At 44.2% G+C, this 18,385-nt stretch overlaps 1 protein-coding gene across 2 annotated transcripts; it reads left to right on the forward strand.

The window, feature by feature from the left end:
* The first annotated feature begins 600 nt into the window (after positions 1 to 600).
* prkaa2 (protein kinase, AMP-activated, alpha 2 catalytic subunit) lies at positions 601 to 18,385 on the forward strand. 2 transcript variants are annotated; one of them, XM_014169239.2, is made up of 11 exons: positions 601 to 998; positions 2,245 to 2,386; positions 2,995 to 3,088; positions 7,747 to 7,891; positions 8,220 to 8,307; positions 8,403 to 8,627; positions 8,789 to 8,951; positions 9,066 to 9,233; positions 9,474 to 9,629; positions 13,010 to 13,136; positions 13,292 to 18,385. In XM_014169239.2, the coding sequence occupies exons 1-11, from the start codon at positions 899 to 901 to the stop codon at positions 13,552 to 13,554; spliced, it is 1,671 nt and encodes a 556-aa protein (XP_014024714.1). In that variant the 5' UTR covers positions 601 to 898; the 3' UTR covers positions 13,555 to 18,385. The 2 variants fall into 2 exon arrangements, with proteins under 2 accessions (XP_014024714.1, XP_014024713.1); XM_014169238.2 differs by having other exon boundaries at positions 603 to 998; positions 9,066 to 9,248.

The following is an 18,385-nucleotide window of genomic DNA, read 5'->3' on the forward strand; positions in this document are numbered from 1 at the left end:
AACAATTATAATTCTCACCAATACAGTGCTCGGTTCAGAAACAACCCCTGTTCTCCTATCTGGACAGAGTACTGATGTTTGAATCAGTCCCTGATTAGAGGGGAAGAAGAATGAAAAACAGCAGCAGTGTTTGGGATTGTGCCTCTCACCAATGTGAGACATCCAGCCCACTAATAATACTGTAGATGTGTAGTATATAGGCCATTATCTGTAATAACAGGTCACATGAATTGGCCTAAATTAGGCCTAACATCAATGACCTGTTCTGTAATATAATTCTGACCCTATATATATGTTTAGGCCAATAGGCCTACTTTAGCCAACGGAGCATACTGTAATCGCTGAGGTGATTGATGAGTGTGCAGACTTTGAGCCTAAATACCATATGGAATGTTCATCTGTTTGGAATGTTTAAAAACTCATGGCATGTTTTTACCTACACAACCCCCACACCCCTCCTCCCCTCAACTGGAGCTATACTGTTGACCACACAGTCGGTGTTCGATAGGATAGACGTTGCCTTGTCTAGCGCAGGTTTTCTCAAACCCAGGGCTGCGTTCAATACATTTTTACATTATGGGACGTTCAATTAAACGGAAACGGTGCTGTACTGAATCACCAAAACGGGGAGCGGTTGGGGGAACGCTGTCAGCATGGCCGCTGCCCTTTAAATACGTCATTCGTTGCTTCAAGCCACAACCACGAAACGGTAGCAAATGTACCTCAAAATCTGTTCAAGAACGTTTTGGGGAAACGTGTCGTTCAGTACAAACCGTTCCGCAACGTAGCAAACGTTCAAGCGAACTGAACGCACAGGTTTAGTGTACGGTGGTCCCGCGCACCGCGCAGACAGCCAGCTCGAGCCTACCGGAGCGGTGTAACGTTCTCAAAGGTAAAGATGGCAGAACGACAGCAGAAACATGAAGGCGGCCGAGTGAAGATCGGACATTACCTCCTAGGAGACACTCTGGGCGTCGGCACCTTCGGCAAAGTAAAGAGTTAAGTGGCGTGCTTGTCAACAGTCATGTCGTGGGAACATTTGTTGTTATTGATTGTAACTTTGCGGCGGACTATTTAAATAGCTACGCAAAGTGCGTAGCTGTGGCTGCGTAGTTACGAATAGGCAATATTAACGTTGTCTCGGTTGATATGTAGAGAATGTGGTTTAGGTTTGTTGAAAGGTGAAATATTCCAGCAACATATCATTCCTAGCCTGTCCACTCATTCTTATCAGTAATGATAGGCTAAGCATGCATAATTACCTTCGACAACAATGATGGTGTAAAAACAAAACAGGTCACACATAATTGTATCGTCTGACCGCCAGTGAATGTTGGAGGTTGACTTTGCTAGTGACAGTAACGTTAGACATTTAAACTTGCCCTATATGGCTATGGAAAGGACATTTTAAAATGAAAATAAACATGAACGTTATAGCTTAATAGTGTTCATCATCACCAGTGTTCCCCAATCATGTAAACCATACAATGGCATGGACAGAATGAGAATCTAGAACGCCTCGTCAAGTTTCCTATTTTCTAGCAGTCTCAACGTGACCTTGTAGAATTCAGACCCCCCTCCTCCTCTCCCCCCTGCACTGCAGGAGGTGTGTTTGATTTGAGACATGAGTGTGACAGTGTGTAACCAGGAACTAGCCAACAATAAGTGTTGCTACATTGTAGCAAGCAGACAATATTGCAAAATTTTTAGACTGACTAACCATGAGCTACAGAGTACAGACAGACGATCAGACAGACACACTTGATTTATTCACCTTGTAATCTATGTGTATGGCTTTAGGCTTACTGTAATTGGTGTGTTGTGTTTTCCATGTTTATCGGTTTGTTATCTACATTTCTTATTGTTGTGAATAGATAGATATAGCTAGTCCAGTAATGTAAAAATAGTGATGAATCATGTCTTGTTAACTACTCTGAAACAACTAGGGTTTTGTTTTTTATCGGGCAATGAAAGTTTAGCTGAGCGTAGCATACACATCACACATTTTCCGGCCTATCTCCTACCTCAGTGTAGTCTGTGTGACCTTGGCAACGGAGGAAAAGACTAAACTGTTTTTAATATTTGACTCATCAGCACAAATTGTGCCCTGTAGCCTTCATTGTAGCAGATTGTAGCACACAATACATATTATTATACATTTTTTGGACAAACTATGGACATTCCAGTTGGTTCACGTGTGTGTGTGTGTGTGTGTGTGTGTGTGTGTGTGTGTGTGTGTGGTAGTTGGAGAGCACCAGTTGACAGGTCATAAGGTGGCAGTGAAGATCCTGAACAGACAGAAGATCAGGAGTCTGGACGTGGTGGGCAAGATCAAACGAGAGATACAGAACCTCAAACTCTTCAGACACCCTCACATCATCAAACTGTGAGGATTACGCATACGTGTTTGTTTTTTATGGGCCTAAGAAGTACCCCCCTCTCTCTCCCCCACACACATCCACATACACCCAGTGTTTGTTTACTATGGGCCTCAGGAGCACCCCCCCCTCTCTCCCCCACACACATCCACATACACTCAGTGTTTGTTTACTATGGGCCTCAGGAGCCCCCCCCCTCTCTCCCCCACACACATACCCACACGCACTGTGTTTGTTTACTATGGGCCTCAGGAGCACACACCCACAAGGAATTCCGTTTAGCTGAAATCTCTAGTTAAGAAGATGGAAGTTTATAATTCCTGCTTGGGTAAATCCCTTCCCACGTTTCTAGTCTCTCACCTCTCTTGCTCGCTCTCTCTCCCACACACCCACAAGGAATCAGTTTGCTCCGGTTAGCAGAAAACTGGTTAAGAAGATAAAAGTTTATAATTCCTACTTGGGTAAATCCCTTTCCAGGTGTCTAGACTCTCTCTCTCTCCATGTTATTTTTAGGGTTAGGCCACAGTGACATTGTGAGCTATGGCAGACGTGTTGGCTTCTGTAAGGTGTGTGTGTGTGTGTGTGTGTGTGTGTGTGTGTGTGTGTGTGTGTGTAGGTACCAGGTGATCAGTACTCCTACAGATTTCTTCATGGTGATGGAGTATGTCTCAGGAGGAGAGCTGTTTGACTACATCTGCAAACACGGACGGGTGAGACATACCTCTGACTGACTGAAAGACTGACTGTCTGAATGGCTGTCTATCTGTCTCTGACTGACTTACTGACTGAATGATTGACTGTCTGGTTGTTTGTTTGTTTGTTTGATTTATTTACAGACGACAATGCACATTAATCAACATCAATATTACATTAATGCAATACCCATATAAATGTGCCGGGGTTAGCCAAAAGCTAATTTGCACCCGTAGTCCCTGGGCAGCTAAGGACAATTACACAGCCACTATACAAATACTCACAAAAACAATACAAAATACAATACATCCAATAATATCATATTTAATTCTAATGACAACAACACTATCATCAACTGTTGTCTTACATATGAGGATCCACAAATAACTCGTGTGTACAGGTTTGGATAGATTTTAGCCATATTTTCAATTCAAATTTAAAAGTACAATCATCAGTGCAGCTTCTCAAGTCCATGGGCATTGCATTCCAGTGTTTTGTAGCTCTAAATGAGAAGGCCGGTTGGCCAATTTTACTGTGTCGAAAAGGGACAACGCAATCCCCTCTAGTTACTGCCCTTGTTATCCTGGAGGTGCTTTCCTTGAGCATGATATGCCAGCATAGGGGTGGAGGGGCAAGACTATGCAGGATCATAAAGACAAGGTTTGCATCTACATACTGCTTAAAGCTATCCAGACTAATAAATTATGTTTGTAAATGATATGACAATGGTGGTAACTGTTTGGTTTGATATCAAAAATCTTAAGTGTTTGTCGAGTGATTCAATTGGTTTCATAATAGTAGCTCTTTCTTGTGACCAGCATGTGAAGCAATATCTCAGACGTGAGATCACAGCATGCATATATAGTTTGTCGGCCTCCAGAGGAAGGAAAGGTCTGATAAACCTGAAGTTGGATAATCCAAACTTAGCCGTGTTAACCACCATCTTTACATGTTTCTTAAATGTCAAGTTGGAGTCCAAAATGACACCGAGATACCTGAAGTTAGACACAACTTTCAGATTCTTCCCCAAGAACAAGAACAGCTCGTTGGGAAGAATCTGAGGATTTCTTAGAGAAGTACACACAAACAGACTTGTCTATATAAATGCAGGCAAGAATTAGTCCTCCATTTAGAAACATGTACCATAGCTTCAGTTAATTTGTTAACAACTAGTTGTCTATTTTTTTTTTTAATGTACATACAGAAATGTATCGTCTGCATACATCTGCATGTTAACTTGTGGGCAAGCAAGTGGGAGATAATTTATATAAATGGTAAACAGAAGGGGGCCGAATATTGACCCTTGTGGGACCCCAATGTTATAGTAAAGAGAGTCCGACTGAGTGTCCCCCAAACGAACCCTTTGACTTCTGTTTGTCAGATAGGAATACATCCAACTAATGACTTCAGTGGACACATTAAGGTAGGATAGTTTGGATAGGACTTCATAATTCACAGTATCAAAGGCCTTTTTAAGATCCAAAAAGACTGCGCCGACTTCACCACCTATGTCCAGTTTAGATTTAATGTACTCCAGAAAATAGCAATTGGCTGTTCCGTTAGAATGGTTAGTTCTGAATCCAAATTGCATTTGATGTATGGAGTTGCCCTGAATGAGGTGATCAGTCAGATCATCAGCCACCCATCTTTCAGCTACTTTTGATAGCACTGGAAGAATGCTTAGGTCGATCATTTTCCACCAGTGTTGGGTCACCAGATTTTAAAACGCGTCTCACTGCAGCAGACTTCCAAGCATTGGGGAAGAACGCATATTTGATGGACAGACTAACTAGATGTACAATATGGCTAATCAGAGAATAATGTGTCTCTTCAGGAACACAGTGTCTAGACCAATTACATCTTTTGTTCTAGAGCTCCTGAAGAAGCTAATAATGCTGTCCTCTGCTGACGCTGAGATTTCAGTAATTGTGAATATTGGTTTATTATTATCTATGGGAGTGAGAACTGTGGTCTTGGTTGAAAATCTTTGAGCCAGTTCCCTGACAGAGTCAACAAAAAAATTGTTAAAATTGGAGTCTTAAATTAGAATCCCATGAACCTTTAATTCAGGATGTTTTTGGACTTTTCAGCTCCTCTCCCTGGTAGTTTGAAATTTTCCCAAATCACTTTGCCATTTCCTTTTGCTTCATTGATCACTCTAAGAATGAACTCTGCTTTTGCTTTTTTTATATTCCCAACCACCTTATTTCTCAGTGATGCAAATATACGTCTGTCATCATTCTTACCAGACTTCAGTCCTTTTTTCAAGGAGAAATCCCGTTCTCCAGAGGTCCTCGTTGAGCCATGGTAGAGAGGTTTTCCGTCTTGGTTTACGTTGAAATTTCCTAGTAAAAGAGGTATCCACTTTGTCAATAGCTGACAGAAATGTTCTGTATCCAGACTCTGGGTCTTCGTTGCTTAACAGATCAGACCAGTCAATTTGACTTATCGCTGCATCGTAGTTACTCTGCTCACTTTTCAGGATTTTTATTTTTATCGTACTGTTGCACATTAATATGGTTCTTACATCTCTTGTTAGTGAGCTTTCTAATCACCAATGTAACATTGTGGTGAGTTATACCAGTTAGTAAGTTACTAGACTTAATTATTTGATCAGGTCTCTTAGAAAGCACCAGATCAATTTGAGTCTGGGATGACTTTGTTCCTCTGGTTGGACCCTGTATTATTTGAGTCAGGTTGAAATAATCTGTGATCTCTGAGTTTTTTCCTGCAAGTTTTGTTTTCTCAGAAATCGCCCATGAAGATAATCTCCTTATGATCACATTCTTTAAGCATGGCATTTAGATGGTCATAAAACCAGATATCAGATGTTGGTGGTCGATATAATCCAATAATAGTGAGAGACATATGAGGGGAGAGGAAGACATTCAGCCTTATACCTTCAATGTCATTGGCATGTTTCCTAATGATACGATTGCATTTAAAGTTATCTTTCATGTACATAAGCCTTCTCCCCTGGCCCTCCTGAATATGGAATATCCAGGGACATTAAAGGCAGAAATGGGAGAAGATTTCTTCAACCATGTCTCAGAGAAACAGAAAAAAATCTAGATTAGAGTCGTTCAATAAATGTTCTACCAGTTCACTCTTAGAAATAATGCTACGAATATTCAGATGACCTCCCAATATTCCTCTAGGTTTGGAACGAGGGTCCCAGAGCATTTTAGCCTGATTAACGGTTTGAAAAAGTTTCATGGGTTAAAGTTTCTGTCTTGAAGGCAGGTTTTGTTGGGGACATGTATGAAGAGTTGGCATTAAAATGTAATGATCAGCAGATTGCTCATTCTCTTGAAAAGCCATGTCAGTGACAGAAGTTATGCTCACACACCATGCTGGTGTTGCAAACGCCATGCTATACCAACTGAGCCACGTCTTTGTCCTTGGGAGCCGAGGAATTATCCTCTTCAACGTCAGTCTCACGTTCAGTCATTTCAGCTGAGATATGTGAAACATCTGCCCTACTCATGGGGACAGGATTGTTGTCCTGCACATAGTGTGAAAAAGTTTCCTCTATCCACCTTATGTTGTCCAGTGTAGTAGGACTGTACTCTATCATCTCCTGACCCTTTCTGGCGTGCTGATTGTGTCATACTTTGATCCAGTGAGGGCCGATCTTTACAGACCGTGTTATAGGAATGATGGGTGCTGCTTCAACATACACAAAACGATCTCCATTGGAGCAGTTTGTAAGTTGACCCTTGTATCTTATCATGCATCTCATCACTCTCCCCACCACCTTACGTCCAGCTTTAGCCAGGAACTCAGTCACAACACTATCATCTGCTGATTCAGGTAGTTCTTTAATTGTAACTTGAATGGAGTTCTGGTCAGACATGCGCAACTTCAACCTGAACGGATTATTCTCTTTGAACACAACCTGTTTTCCTCTGACTGTTATTCCTCTTATCAGAAGCTTTGCCCTTGCTTCCTTACTGAGAATATATATATGCCAGAGTGCACGTACTCTCTGTACTGACCTCAAGTGGTCTGGATTAATTTCCTGTATGAGACTGTGGTAGAGCTCCTCCTCCTTAATGGGGTTGGCTATGGCCTCCTCCTTTGTCACGATTTCTCTCTCCATGATAAAAAGTGGTAAAACATTCTCCTTTGAGGCATTTCCACCCACAACCTTGCTCCAGGTCTCATTTTCCTTGACATCAGTTTTTGCATCGCTGGAAATAGCTACAGCAGCCATTTTAATTGTAGTGTTAATGATTAAAGTAATTTGTTTAACATTGAAATATATCAACAAAACTATTCAGCATTATACAGTGAGGATACTTCTTACTTAAGAATTGATGGATGGTTGATACTCAAATAGATATTTGCTGGATTCAGTGTTATCCAGCCATTGAAGCTTCCCAGCCGGGCCAAATACCCAAACAAAAGGGGATGTCAAAACACAACAAAACAAAATATGGATATATCATTCCGGACCTAAAGGCCGTCGGTCAATAGATCCAAAAACGAATCAAACAAGCAAACAAGCCATCTGATGAGTAGTACACTCCTGTCCTGCAGTTGTCCGATTGATTGATAGATAGATATAGACACAGGCCATTTTATGGTGCCATTTTTCATAGTGAAAGCATGTAGTCACATTAGAAACGAATAATCTCCTAACCTGTTCATCTGTACCTCATGTTGTGTGTAGGTAGAAGACAAAGAGGCTCGTCGGTTGTTCCAGCAGATTATCTCCGGTGTAGACTACTGCCACAGACACATGGTGGTGCACAGAGACCTCAAACCTGAGAATGTACTGCTGGACCATTCCAAGAACGCCAAAATAGCTGACTTTGGTACACTACACACACATGCACGATAGAGAGCACACACACACACACACATAAATAACAAATTGAGTTGTCCACAATGCCATAACCACTATCAGCAGTAGCAAATGTCAAACCAAACCACTTGTGTTTTAGAATATACCGACACCTTAAACTGGAGACGGGGAGTGAGAGAGACAGAGGGAGGGAGAGCGAGCGACAGAGAGGGGAAGGGGGGGAGAGAGGTGGGAGAGGGAAGACAGAATATAATAACTTGTGTTTGTTTGGACAGTAAGGTTAGGTAAGGTTGGCATTTGAAGATAATGCTGAAAAACTGATGTGCTCTGGTCATCAGGGTTGTCCAACATGATGTCAGACGGGGAGTTCCTGAGGACCAGCTGTGGATCTCCAAACTACGCTGCTCCTGAAGTCATCTCCGGAAGGTGTGTGTGCGTGTTTAGGCTGTACGCAGATCCTTAGGTTGATACTGTAGGCTACATGTTGTGGCGTGATCGTGTATTCTGTGCTTTGTGCACAGGTTATACGCTGGCCCTGAGGTTGACATATGGAGCAGTGGGGTGATCCTGTATGCGTTGCTGTGTGGGACTCTGCCCTTTGATGACGAACACGTTCCCACACTGTTTAAGAAGATCAGAGGGGGCGTGTTCTATATGCCAGAATACCTCACTCGCCCCGTCGCCTCCCTGCTGCTGCTCATGCTGCAGGTCGACCCGCTCAAGAGGGCTACCATTAAAGACATTAGGTGACCCCTGACCTCTAACCTTCCCTACTGATGATGATGCTCATGTTTTTAATGTGATTAAGCTTGTTTGTGGTGGTTGAAGGTTGGTCCAGAGAAAAATAATAGAAGAATAATGGATAGTAACTGTTACTGTGTGTGTGTGTGTGTGTGTGTGTGTGTAGGGAACATGAGTGGTTTAAGCAGGACCTGCCAGGCTACCTGTTTCCTGAGGACCCTTCCTATGACTCCACCATTCTGGATGAGGAGGCAGTCCGAGAGGTGTGTGACAAGTTTGAGAGCACCGAGTCTGAGGTGATGTCCAGCCTGTACAGCGGAGACCCTCAGGTATGCACGCAACACAGGCATGTACGCACACACGCTAAGTCATACAGTACGCACTCACCCTCTCCCCCTCTTCTCTCACCCTCTCTCTTACTCTCTCCCTCCGTCTCTTTCCAGGACCAGCTAGCAGTAGCGTACCATCTGATCATAGACAACCGGCGCATCATGACCCAGGCCAGCGAGTTCTACCTGGCCTCCAGCCCTCCCCAGGGATCCTTCATGGAGGATGGCATGTCACTGCCCCCAGGGGTCAAACCACACCCAGAGAGGATGCCCCCCCTGCTGGTAGACAGCCCCAAGGCAATGATTTCTACCGGGTTTTATTCTATGTACCATGTTTAATGTATATACAATCAGATACAATATCTCTGAAGTGTAAACACTTGATGATGTGCTTCTTCCGCGATACCAGTGTAGCAAATGCAACGTTGGCAGTATAGTTTTGCATGAAGTCTTCTTGTCCTCATGTATTTATGACTGCTTGTTGGGGATAATAAAGATTCTCTCCGCTCTGTCTGTCTGCAGGCGCGCTGCCCGCTGGATGCCCTCAACACCACCAGAGCCAAACCCCTGGCAGTGAAGAAAGCCAAGTGGCATCTGGGCATCAGGAGTCAGAGCAGACCCTATGACATCATGGCTGAGGTCTACAGGGCTATGAGACAGCTACAGTATGACTGGAAGGTGAGGCTGTGTGTGTGGAAAGCATTCAGAAATTATTCAGACCACTTGACTTTTTCTGAAATTGATCAACATTTTTTTTTTCTTCTCATCAATCTACACACAATACCCCATAATGACACAGCGATAACAATTTTTTGGACATTTTTGCAAATTTCTTAAAAATAAATAACAGAAATACCTTATTTACATAAGTATTCAGACCCTTAGCTATGAGACTCGAAATTGAGCTCAGTGCATCCTGTTTTCATTGATCATCCTTGAGATGTTTCTACAACTTGATTGGAGTCCACCTGTGGTAAATTCAATTGATTGGACATGATTTGGAAAGGCATAAACCTGTCTATATAAGGTCCCACAGTTGACAGTGCATGTCAGAGCAAAAACCAAGCCATGAGCTCTAAAGTATTGTCCGTAGAGCTCTGAGACAGGATTGTGTCGAAGCACAGATCTGGGGAAGTGTACCAAAACATTTCTGCAGCATTGAAGGTCTTCAAGAACACAGTGGCCTCCATCATTCTTAAAAGGAAGATGTTAAGAACCACCAAGATTCTTCCTAGAGCTGGCCGCCCGGCCAAACTGAGCAATCAGGGGAGAAGGGCCTTGGTCAGGGAGGTGAGCAAGAACCCGATGGTCACTCCGACAGAGCTCCAGAGTTCCTCTGTGGTGATGGGAGAATCTTCCAGAAGGTCAACTATCTCAGCAGCATTCCACCAATCAGGTCTTTATGGTAGAGTGGCCAGATGGAAGCCACTCCTCAGTAAAAGGCACATGACCGCCTTGGAGTTTGCCAAAGGCGCCTAAAGGACTCTGACCATGAGGAACAAGATTCTATGCTCTGATGAAACCAAGATTGAACTCTTTGGCCTGAATGCCATGCGTCACATCTGGAGGAAACCAGGCACCGCACATCACCTGGCCAATACCATCCCTACGGTGAAGCATGGTGGTGGCAGCAGCATCATGCTGTGGGGATGTTTTTCAGCGGCAGGGACTGGGAGACTTGTAAAGATTGAGGAAAAGATGAATTGCGCAAAGTACAGAGAGATCCTTGATGAAAACCTGCTCCAGAGCACTCAGGACCTCAGACTGGGATGAAGGTTCACCTTCCAACAGGACAACAGCCAAGACAATGCAGGAAGGGCTTCTGGACAAGTCTCTGAATGTCCTTGAGTGGCCCGGACTTGAACCCAATCGAACATCTCTGGAGAGACCTGAAAATAGCTTTGCAGCGACGCTCCACATTCACCCTGACAGAGCTTAAGAGGATCTGCAGAGAAGAATGGGAGAAACTCCCCAAATACAGGTGTGCGACGCGTGTAGTATCATACCCAAGAAGACACAAGGCTGTAATCGCTGCCAAAGGTGCTTCAGCAAAGTACTGAGTAAAGGGTCTGAATACTTATATAAATGTCATATATTTCAGTAATAATAATACATTTGCAAAATTTTCAAAACTGTTTTTGCTTTGTCATGGGGTATTGTGTGTAGATTGATGAGGGGAAAATGTATTTAATACATATAAATATAAGGCTGTAATGTAACAAAATGTGCAAAATGCACCGTGTGTATGTATATATACTCAGCAAAAAAAGAAACGTCCCTTTTTCAGGACCCTGTCTTTCAAAGATAATTCGTAAAAGTCCAAATAACTAATAACACAGATCTTCATTGTAAAGGGTTTAAACACTGTTTACCATGCTTGTTCAGTGAACCATAAACAATTAATAAACATGCACCTGTGGAACAGGTGAACATCATTAAGACACTAACAGCTTACAGACGGTAGGCAATTAAGGTCACAGTTATGAAAACGTAGGACACTAAAGAGGCCTTTCTACTGACTCTGAAAAACATCAAAAGAAAGATGCCCAGGGTCCCTGCTCATCTGCGTGAATGTGCCTTAGGCATGCTGCAAGGAGGCATGAGGACTGCAGATGTGGCCAGGGCAATAAATTGCAATGTCCGTACTGTGAGACGCCTAAGACAGCACTACAGGGAGACAGGACGGACCGCTGATCGTCCTCGCAGTGGCAGACCACGTGTAACAACACCTGCACAGGATCGGTACATCCAAATATCACACATGCGGGACAGGTACAGGATATCAACAACAACTGCCCGAGTTACACCAGGAATGCACAATCCCTCCATCAGTGCTCAGACTGTCCGCAATAGGCTGAGAGAGGCTGGACTGAGGGCTTGTAGGTCTGTTGTAAGGCAGGTCCTCACCAGACATCACCGGCAACAACGTCGCCTATGGGCACAAACCCACCGTCGCTGGACTAGACAGGACTGGCAAAAAGTGCCTCCAGCCTTGGTTTTGTCTCACCAGGGGTGATGGTCGGATTCGCGTTTGTCGTCGAAGGAATGAGCGTTACACCGAGGCCTGTACTCTGGAGGGGGATCGATTTGGAGGTGGAGAGTCTGTCATGGTCTGGGGCGGTGTGTCACAGCATCATTTGACTGAGCTTGTTGTCATTGCAGGAAATCTTAACGCTGTGCATTACAGGGAAGACATCCTCCTCCCTCATTTGGTACCCTTCCTGCAGGCTCATCCTGACATGACCCTCCAGCATGACAATGCCATCAGCCATACTGCTCGTTCTGTGCGTGATTTCCTGCAAGACAGGAATGTCAGTGTTCTGCCATGGCCAGCGAAGAGCCTGGATCTCAATCCCATTGAGCATGTCTGGGACCTGTTGGATCGGAGGGTGAGGGCTAGGGCCATTCCCCCCCCGAAATGTCTGGGAACTTGCAGGTGCCTTGGTGGAAGAGTGGGGTAACATCTCACAGCAAGAACTAGTAAATCTGGTGCAGTCCATGAGGAGGAGATGCACTGCAGTACTTAATGCAGCTGGTGGCCATACCAGATACTGACTGTTACTTTTGATTTTGCCCCCCCCCCCCTTTGTTCAGGGACACATTATTCAATTTCTGTTAGTCACATGTCTGTGGAACTTGTTCAGTTCATGTCTGTTGTTGAATCTTGTTATGTTCATACAAATATTTACACATGTTAAGTTTGCTGAAAATAAATGAGGTTGACAGTGAGAGGACGTTTCTTTTTTTGCTGAGTTTATATCACTGTACATGTTAAGGTGTGTGTGTGTGTGTGTGTGTGTGTGTGTGTGTGTGTGTGTGTGTGTGTGTGTGTGTGTGTGTGTGTGTGTGTGTGTGTGTGTGTGTGTGTGTGTGTGTGTGTGTGTGTGTGTGTGTGTGTGTGTGTGTGTGTGTAGATGTTAACTGCAATAAGCAACATTTTAGGCAACCCAACCAAATTCACATAGAAATTATTGATCTGTCATCCTCATTGAAAGCAAGTCTAAGAAGCGGTAGATCGGTTCTATGTGTGCTATTTCTATGCTTCCCGGTATGTTTAGGTGGTGAACCCGTATCACCTGCGTGTTCGGAGGAAGAACCCAGTAACAGGCAACCTGGTGAAGATGTGTCTCCAGCTGTACCAAGTAGACAACAGATCCTACCTGCTGGACTTTAAAAGCATCGACGGTACGCCAGCTACACAGCATATTTATAACAGGAAACTGACTTTTTGATATCTGGTTAATTCTGAAAACAGAATTTAGAGAGTTTCCTCCTTTTACAACGTATTACTGAGTGCAGAAGATGAGTAATGACAAAAACACTAATCTCTCCTCCCCCAGATGACATCATGGACGCAGTAGGGTTTAAGTCGGGCTCCTCCACCCCCCAGAGGTCAGGCTCCACTGCAGGGCTCCACAGACCCAGACTCAGTGTGGACTCAGCCTGTCCTGCTGTGGATCTCCCCAAGCTCAGCTCCTCTCTGCCTGGGTCGCTGTGCTCCAGCGCTGCCCTCCTCACCTCCGCCCCCACCCCGCGGCAGGGCAGCCACACTATGGACTTCTTTGAGATGTGTGCCAGTCTCATCACCACGCTGGCCCGCTAGAGAGGGTAAACCCCCACTGGGTAACTAGGGGCCTGGAGTTTTTCCTGGTCAATGTCATATAGTCCGGAAAACTCCAGGTCCCACCTGCATAACCATCTGAAACAGAACACTGCCCTGCACCTATTTAGACAGTTTTATATTGGTGTGATCCTGACCTAATTCTCCAAGTACTGCAGAACACTGACCACTGCAGGGCAGACATGCCTCTAACCACAGATCTAGGGTCAGTTGTTACCTCCTGGTGTTGTAGTTTGGGCTAGGCAAGATAAACTGATCCTAGATCTCTGGTTAGGCTTCCTGTCTGTCTAGAGCAGGGATGGGCAACGTTGATGGGGGTAGGGGCCACAAAAAATCTGAACTCATCATTAGGGGGTGCGGTGGCTCGCGGGACTGCTTACCCACATCCATACACACACATGCAGTCAGTGTTTTGGAGGCCCTAAGCAAAATTTGGCAATTTATATATTTTTTTAGTTTAGTCTTGACAGCGGAAGGAATTGATCTGCGGGCCTACAAAAGTGGCCATGCGACCCGCGGGCCACCAGTTTCCCATCCCTGGTCTAGAGCCAGTCTGCCAGAGCCAGTCTGGCCGTGGGAAAGGTTAGAGGTCTCACTTGTTGGGGCAAGGTCACGTTAAGTCAAATCTACTGTAGCTCCCATATGGCGCGTTCACATGCTAGTCGAAACTAAGAAACTGACATTTCTAACTGGTTGTAGTTATGCAAGTGCAGCATTCAACCAGTTAGCATGTCGGACATTTCTGAGTTTCCTAGTTCCGACTAGCATGTGAATGCGGCAATAATGTTTGTTTACAGATAAGCGGCGCCTCCCTGACTACTCTCAACCTCCAATCAGCTCCAGAATAGCCACCACTGTAGAACAAACACACTGAGCATTTTATATATGGTTTTATATGGTTTTTGTAACGACACAGATTTTGTTATCCATATGTATCATATATATTTATATTACTGTTACTTTGAGTAGTGTAGTAGCTGTTGATTGTAACATACCAGAAATGAAGTTAGAGAGGATTGTTATTATTATTTAGATATCATATTCTTATTTATTTTAAACAGGTTGTTTTATAGGCTCTGTGTGGTACTGAATATTGAGTATTGGAGCACTGCTGATGTTTGAGAATTATATACTGACTTAAGAGATTGTAGGTGATGAGAGAGAGAGGAGGCTAACTGACTGGCAATATTGTTCTGTGGATTAGTTAGCATTGATGCTAACTGACGGAGGAGGAGGGAGGGAAGTGTATCTGTAGTGAACCTTTCTCCAGGTGCCTTAACACGCGTTGTTTCTAGCTTGGTGGCTGTTTTTGTTTGTAGAAACAGAATGGCAAGCAGACTGTTTTTGTGTGTGTGTGTGTGTGTGTACACTCCTGTGTGTAGAGGAGAGGACTGACAGACAGCTTGCCAGGGATTGGTCAGGAGAAGACATACGGTACTGTAGTTTATGTGCCAATGAGATTTGAGTTCTGACTAACATAACTAAAGATACAGGAAGAGGGAGAATAGATATGACAGAACACTGGAACAAATCTCCCTTTACCAATTGTCAAATGGTTTACAGTATATAGTCTTCCGGACTCCTGTCTCTTGTTCGGCTGGAGCCAGTGAGGGCTGGGCTCTTGCTGATCTGATGCATGCTAGTGTGTGGGTGTTTCTCTGGTCTGTTCTGGTACCATGATGGTTGTCCCGTTTGTTATTAAATGTAGAATCATTTGTCTCTCTCTCTCTCTTTCCTTCCCTCCCTCTAGAGTTATTGGTTTGTTGTGTATATTTGCAGTAGTGTGTGTTTCGCCGAGGGAATTGTAGACCTCTGTTGGGCCAGTTAAAGAGTCAAAAAAGACACTAAACCTCTCTTCTTTCCTTCTGTTTCCTTGTCATTTGTTTCCTTGTTGTTTGTCCTGTGCAGCAGTTCTGTCATCACATCTCTATTCTGAGAGCGTAGTCTGTTTTGTCTGTGTATGACACTATACATGCAAGACAGTACCCACGTATGTATACTCCCATCTAGTACCGGTCGGACCCCCCTTTGTCTCCAGAACAGTCTGAATTCTTCAGGGGATTCTACAAGGTGTCAAACATTCCACAGGGATGTTGGTCCATGCTAATGCGATGGCGCCATGCAGTTAGTGTAGATTGGACGGCGGTACATTCATGCTGCGAACATCCATCTCATCCTAAAGACGTTCTATTGGGTTGAGGTCTGGGGACTGAGCAGGCCACTCAAGTAAACTGAACTCGCTGGCATGTTCCAGGGGATGTTTTCCCACTCCTCAGTTGTTCAGTGTTGGTTATCGCGTACCCACCTGAGCCATTTGTTGTTTTTAGCTGATAGGAGTGGAACCCGGTGTGGTGGTCTGCTGCAATAGCCCATCCGTGACGAGTTTGTTTGTGACCCACCTGTTGGCTTGCACGATTTTTGCCATTCTCCTTCGACCTCTCATCAACGAGCTGTTTTCACCCACAGGGCTGCTGCTGACTGGGTGTTATTTGTTTGTCCCACCATTCTCTGTAAACCCTAGACACTGTCGTGTGTGAAAAGCCCAGGAGGACGGACGTTTCTGAGATACTGCAACCGGGGCATGGCGCCGATGATCATACTTGGCTAAAAGTCGCTTAAGTCACTTGTTTTGCCCATTCTAACGTTCAATTGAACAGTAACCGAATGCCTGTTTTATATAACAAGCCACAGCCATGTGACTCAGTGTCTGTAGGAGCGATACATTTTTGTGAACTGGGTGGTGTACTTAATAAATTGGCATATCCTATATACATACATACATACATACATACATACATACATACTGTGGGTACAAAACATTATGAACACCTGCTCCATGACAGACTGACCAGGTGAAAGCTATGATCCCTTATTGACGTAATTTGTTAAATCCACTTCAGTCCATGTAGATTAGTGGTCACCAAACATTTCTATAGAAAAGCCAAGCCTGATTTTGTGTGTGTTGGGGGTAGGTGCACTTGATTCAAGCGGACCGGGAGATCTGTTGCTAAATCGAGTGCGCCTACTGTGCTGGCAATCGAATAGCTGAAATTACCGTACAGAGCCTCCACGACCCCGGCCACCGTAAACACGTTTGATACTAGCCTAGGTAAAATGGAATAACTTTTAAAACCACGACCACAGAAATACTGTAAAATAATACAGCAAAGCGCTGCAGTTTTATGAGTGAGTTTGTTTTTATTCAACACTGTCACCCTGCTTTTATTGAACACTATTACAAAACATAAACCGCTCTTCTCCCTTTTCCCACTCGCGCTGCAATGAGTAGCCAAGTGTATCGATAGTCCTGCGTTTTTATTGTTATTAGCGTCGTGTCTATTTTAATATCGAGGAATATTTCACTTTCGCTGGTCATAGGAACCGCATGAGGCAGATGCGGCGCGACTCGAGTTTCGCCATCAAGTGGAAGACGGTGTCTCTTTGGTCAGTCTCACCGGAGGAAAGGAAGGAGAGAGCAGTGACCGTGAAAGGCGGACCCGCTGCGGCTCTCTTCCTCCCTCCACTGAGAATAATGCTCTGTTCAAGACAGCTACTCTGGAAAAACGAGATCCGACTGGATCCGACGGGAAAATGGTTTTGAACGGTCATCCAACGCGGAATTCCTAGTCGGAAACTCGCATCTTTCTAGAGCTCCGACCTCAAGATCACAGACGTCGTTTTTTTCTCTCGAGTTCCCAGTTGTCTTGAAAGCACAATGGCCATCAGATGCAAGTGCTGTACCATATAATTTATGCTCAGCTGTGCCTTGCAAGTGCTACAAAAACTGATATGTTATCAAAGCTCAAGTTTTGAAAGATAATATGGTCTGAGAAGAACAATATTGGCAGACCAGGCATATCGCCAATATGCTGCGATAATGTATTAGGACTACTGCACAAACCCCATTCCTACAGAGCTGTTTTTATTAGGTTACATTTTTCAAGTAATGTAAAAATAAAAAAATTGAGCAGTAGATCTTGGCTTGCTTTTTGAATGCGAAAGCGATCTTGACTCAAAGGTTGGTGACCACTGGTGTAGATGAAGGGGAGGAGACAGGTTAAAGAAGGATTTTGAAGCCTTGAGACAATAGAGACATGGATTCTGTATGTGTGCAATTCAGAGGGTGACTGGGCAAGACAAAATATTTAAGTGCCTTTGAATAGGGTATGGTAGTAGGTGCCAGGCATGTCGGTTTGTGTCAAGAACTGCAACGCTGCTGGGATTTTCATGTTCAACAGTTTCCCATGTGTATCAAGAATGGTCCACCACCCAAAAGACATCCAGCCAACTTGACACAAGCATTGGAGTCATGGGCCAGCATCCCTGTGGAACGCTTTTGACGTCTTGTAGAGTCCATGCCCCAACGAATTGAGGCTGTTCTGAGGGCAAACTGGTGGAACTCAATATTAGGAAGATTCTTAATGTTTTGAACACCGTGTATATCTGACTGTAGCTGCTACAAGGTCAGGGAGAAACTCTCCTTCCTGCTGCTACACTCATGCAATTACTCACAGCAATGACCTGATATTCTGTTACTTACACACACATACTACTTCAAGTTATACACACCCACTCTGTCAGTGTAAGGTGTACCTCTTTCCAAGGGTTAAGGTGTGTTGTCACCGTATCCAGACTTCTGGAACCAAAGTGTTCTTCTCTTCTGTCTGTGTGTGCGTGAGAGCGAAATGTACCTCTTCCTCTCTGTCTGAGGTGTGGTTTTCAGTGTTATATGCATTGCATGACGTTGCTGTTCTGATTTGCACTTTACTGAGTATTTATTGTCAAACACAATTAAACTGACCTAAACACTAGA

Source organism: Salmo salar, chromosome ssa23 (genome assembly GCF_905237065.1).
Source record: "Salmo salar chromosome ssa23, Ssal_v3.1, whole genome shotgun sequence".
Taxonomy (NCBI): Eukaryota; Metazoa; Chordata; class Actinopteri; order Salmoniformes; family Salmonidae; genus Salmo; species Salmo salar.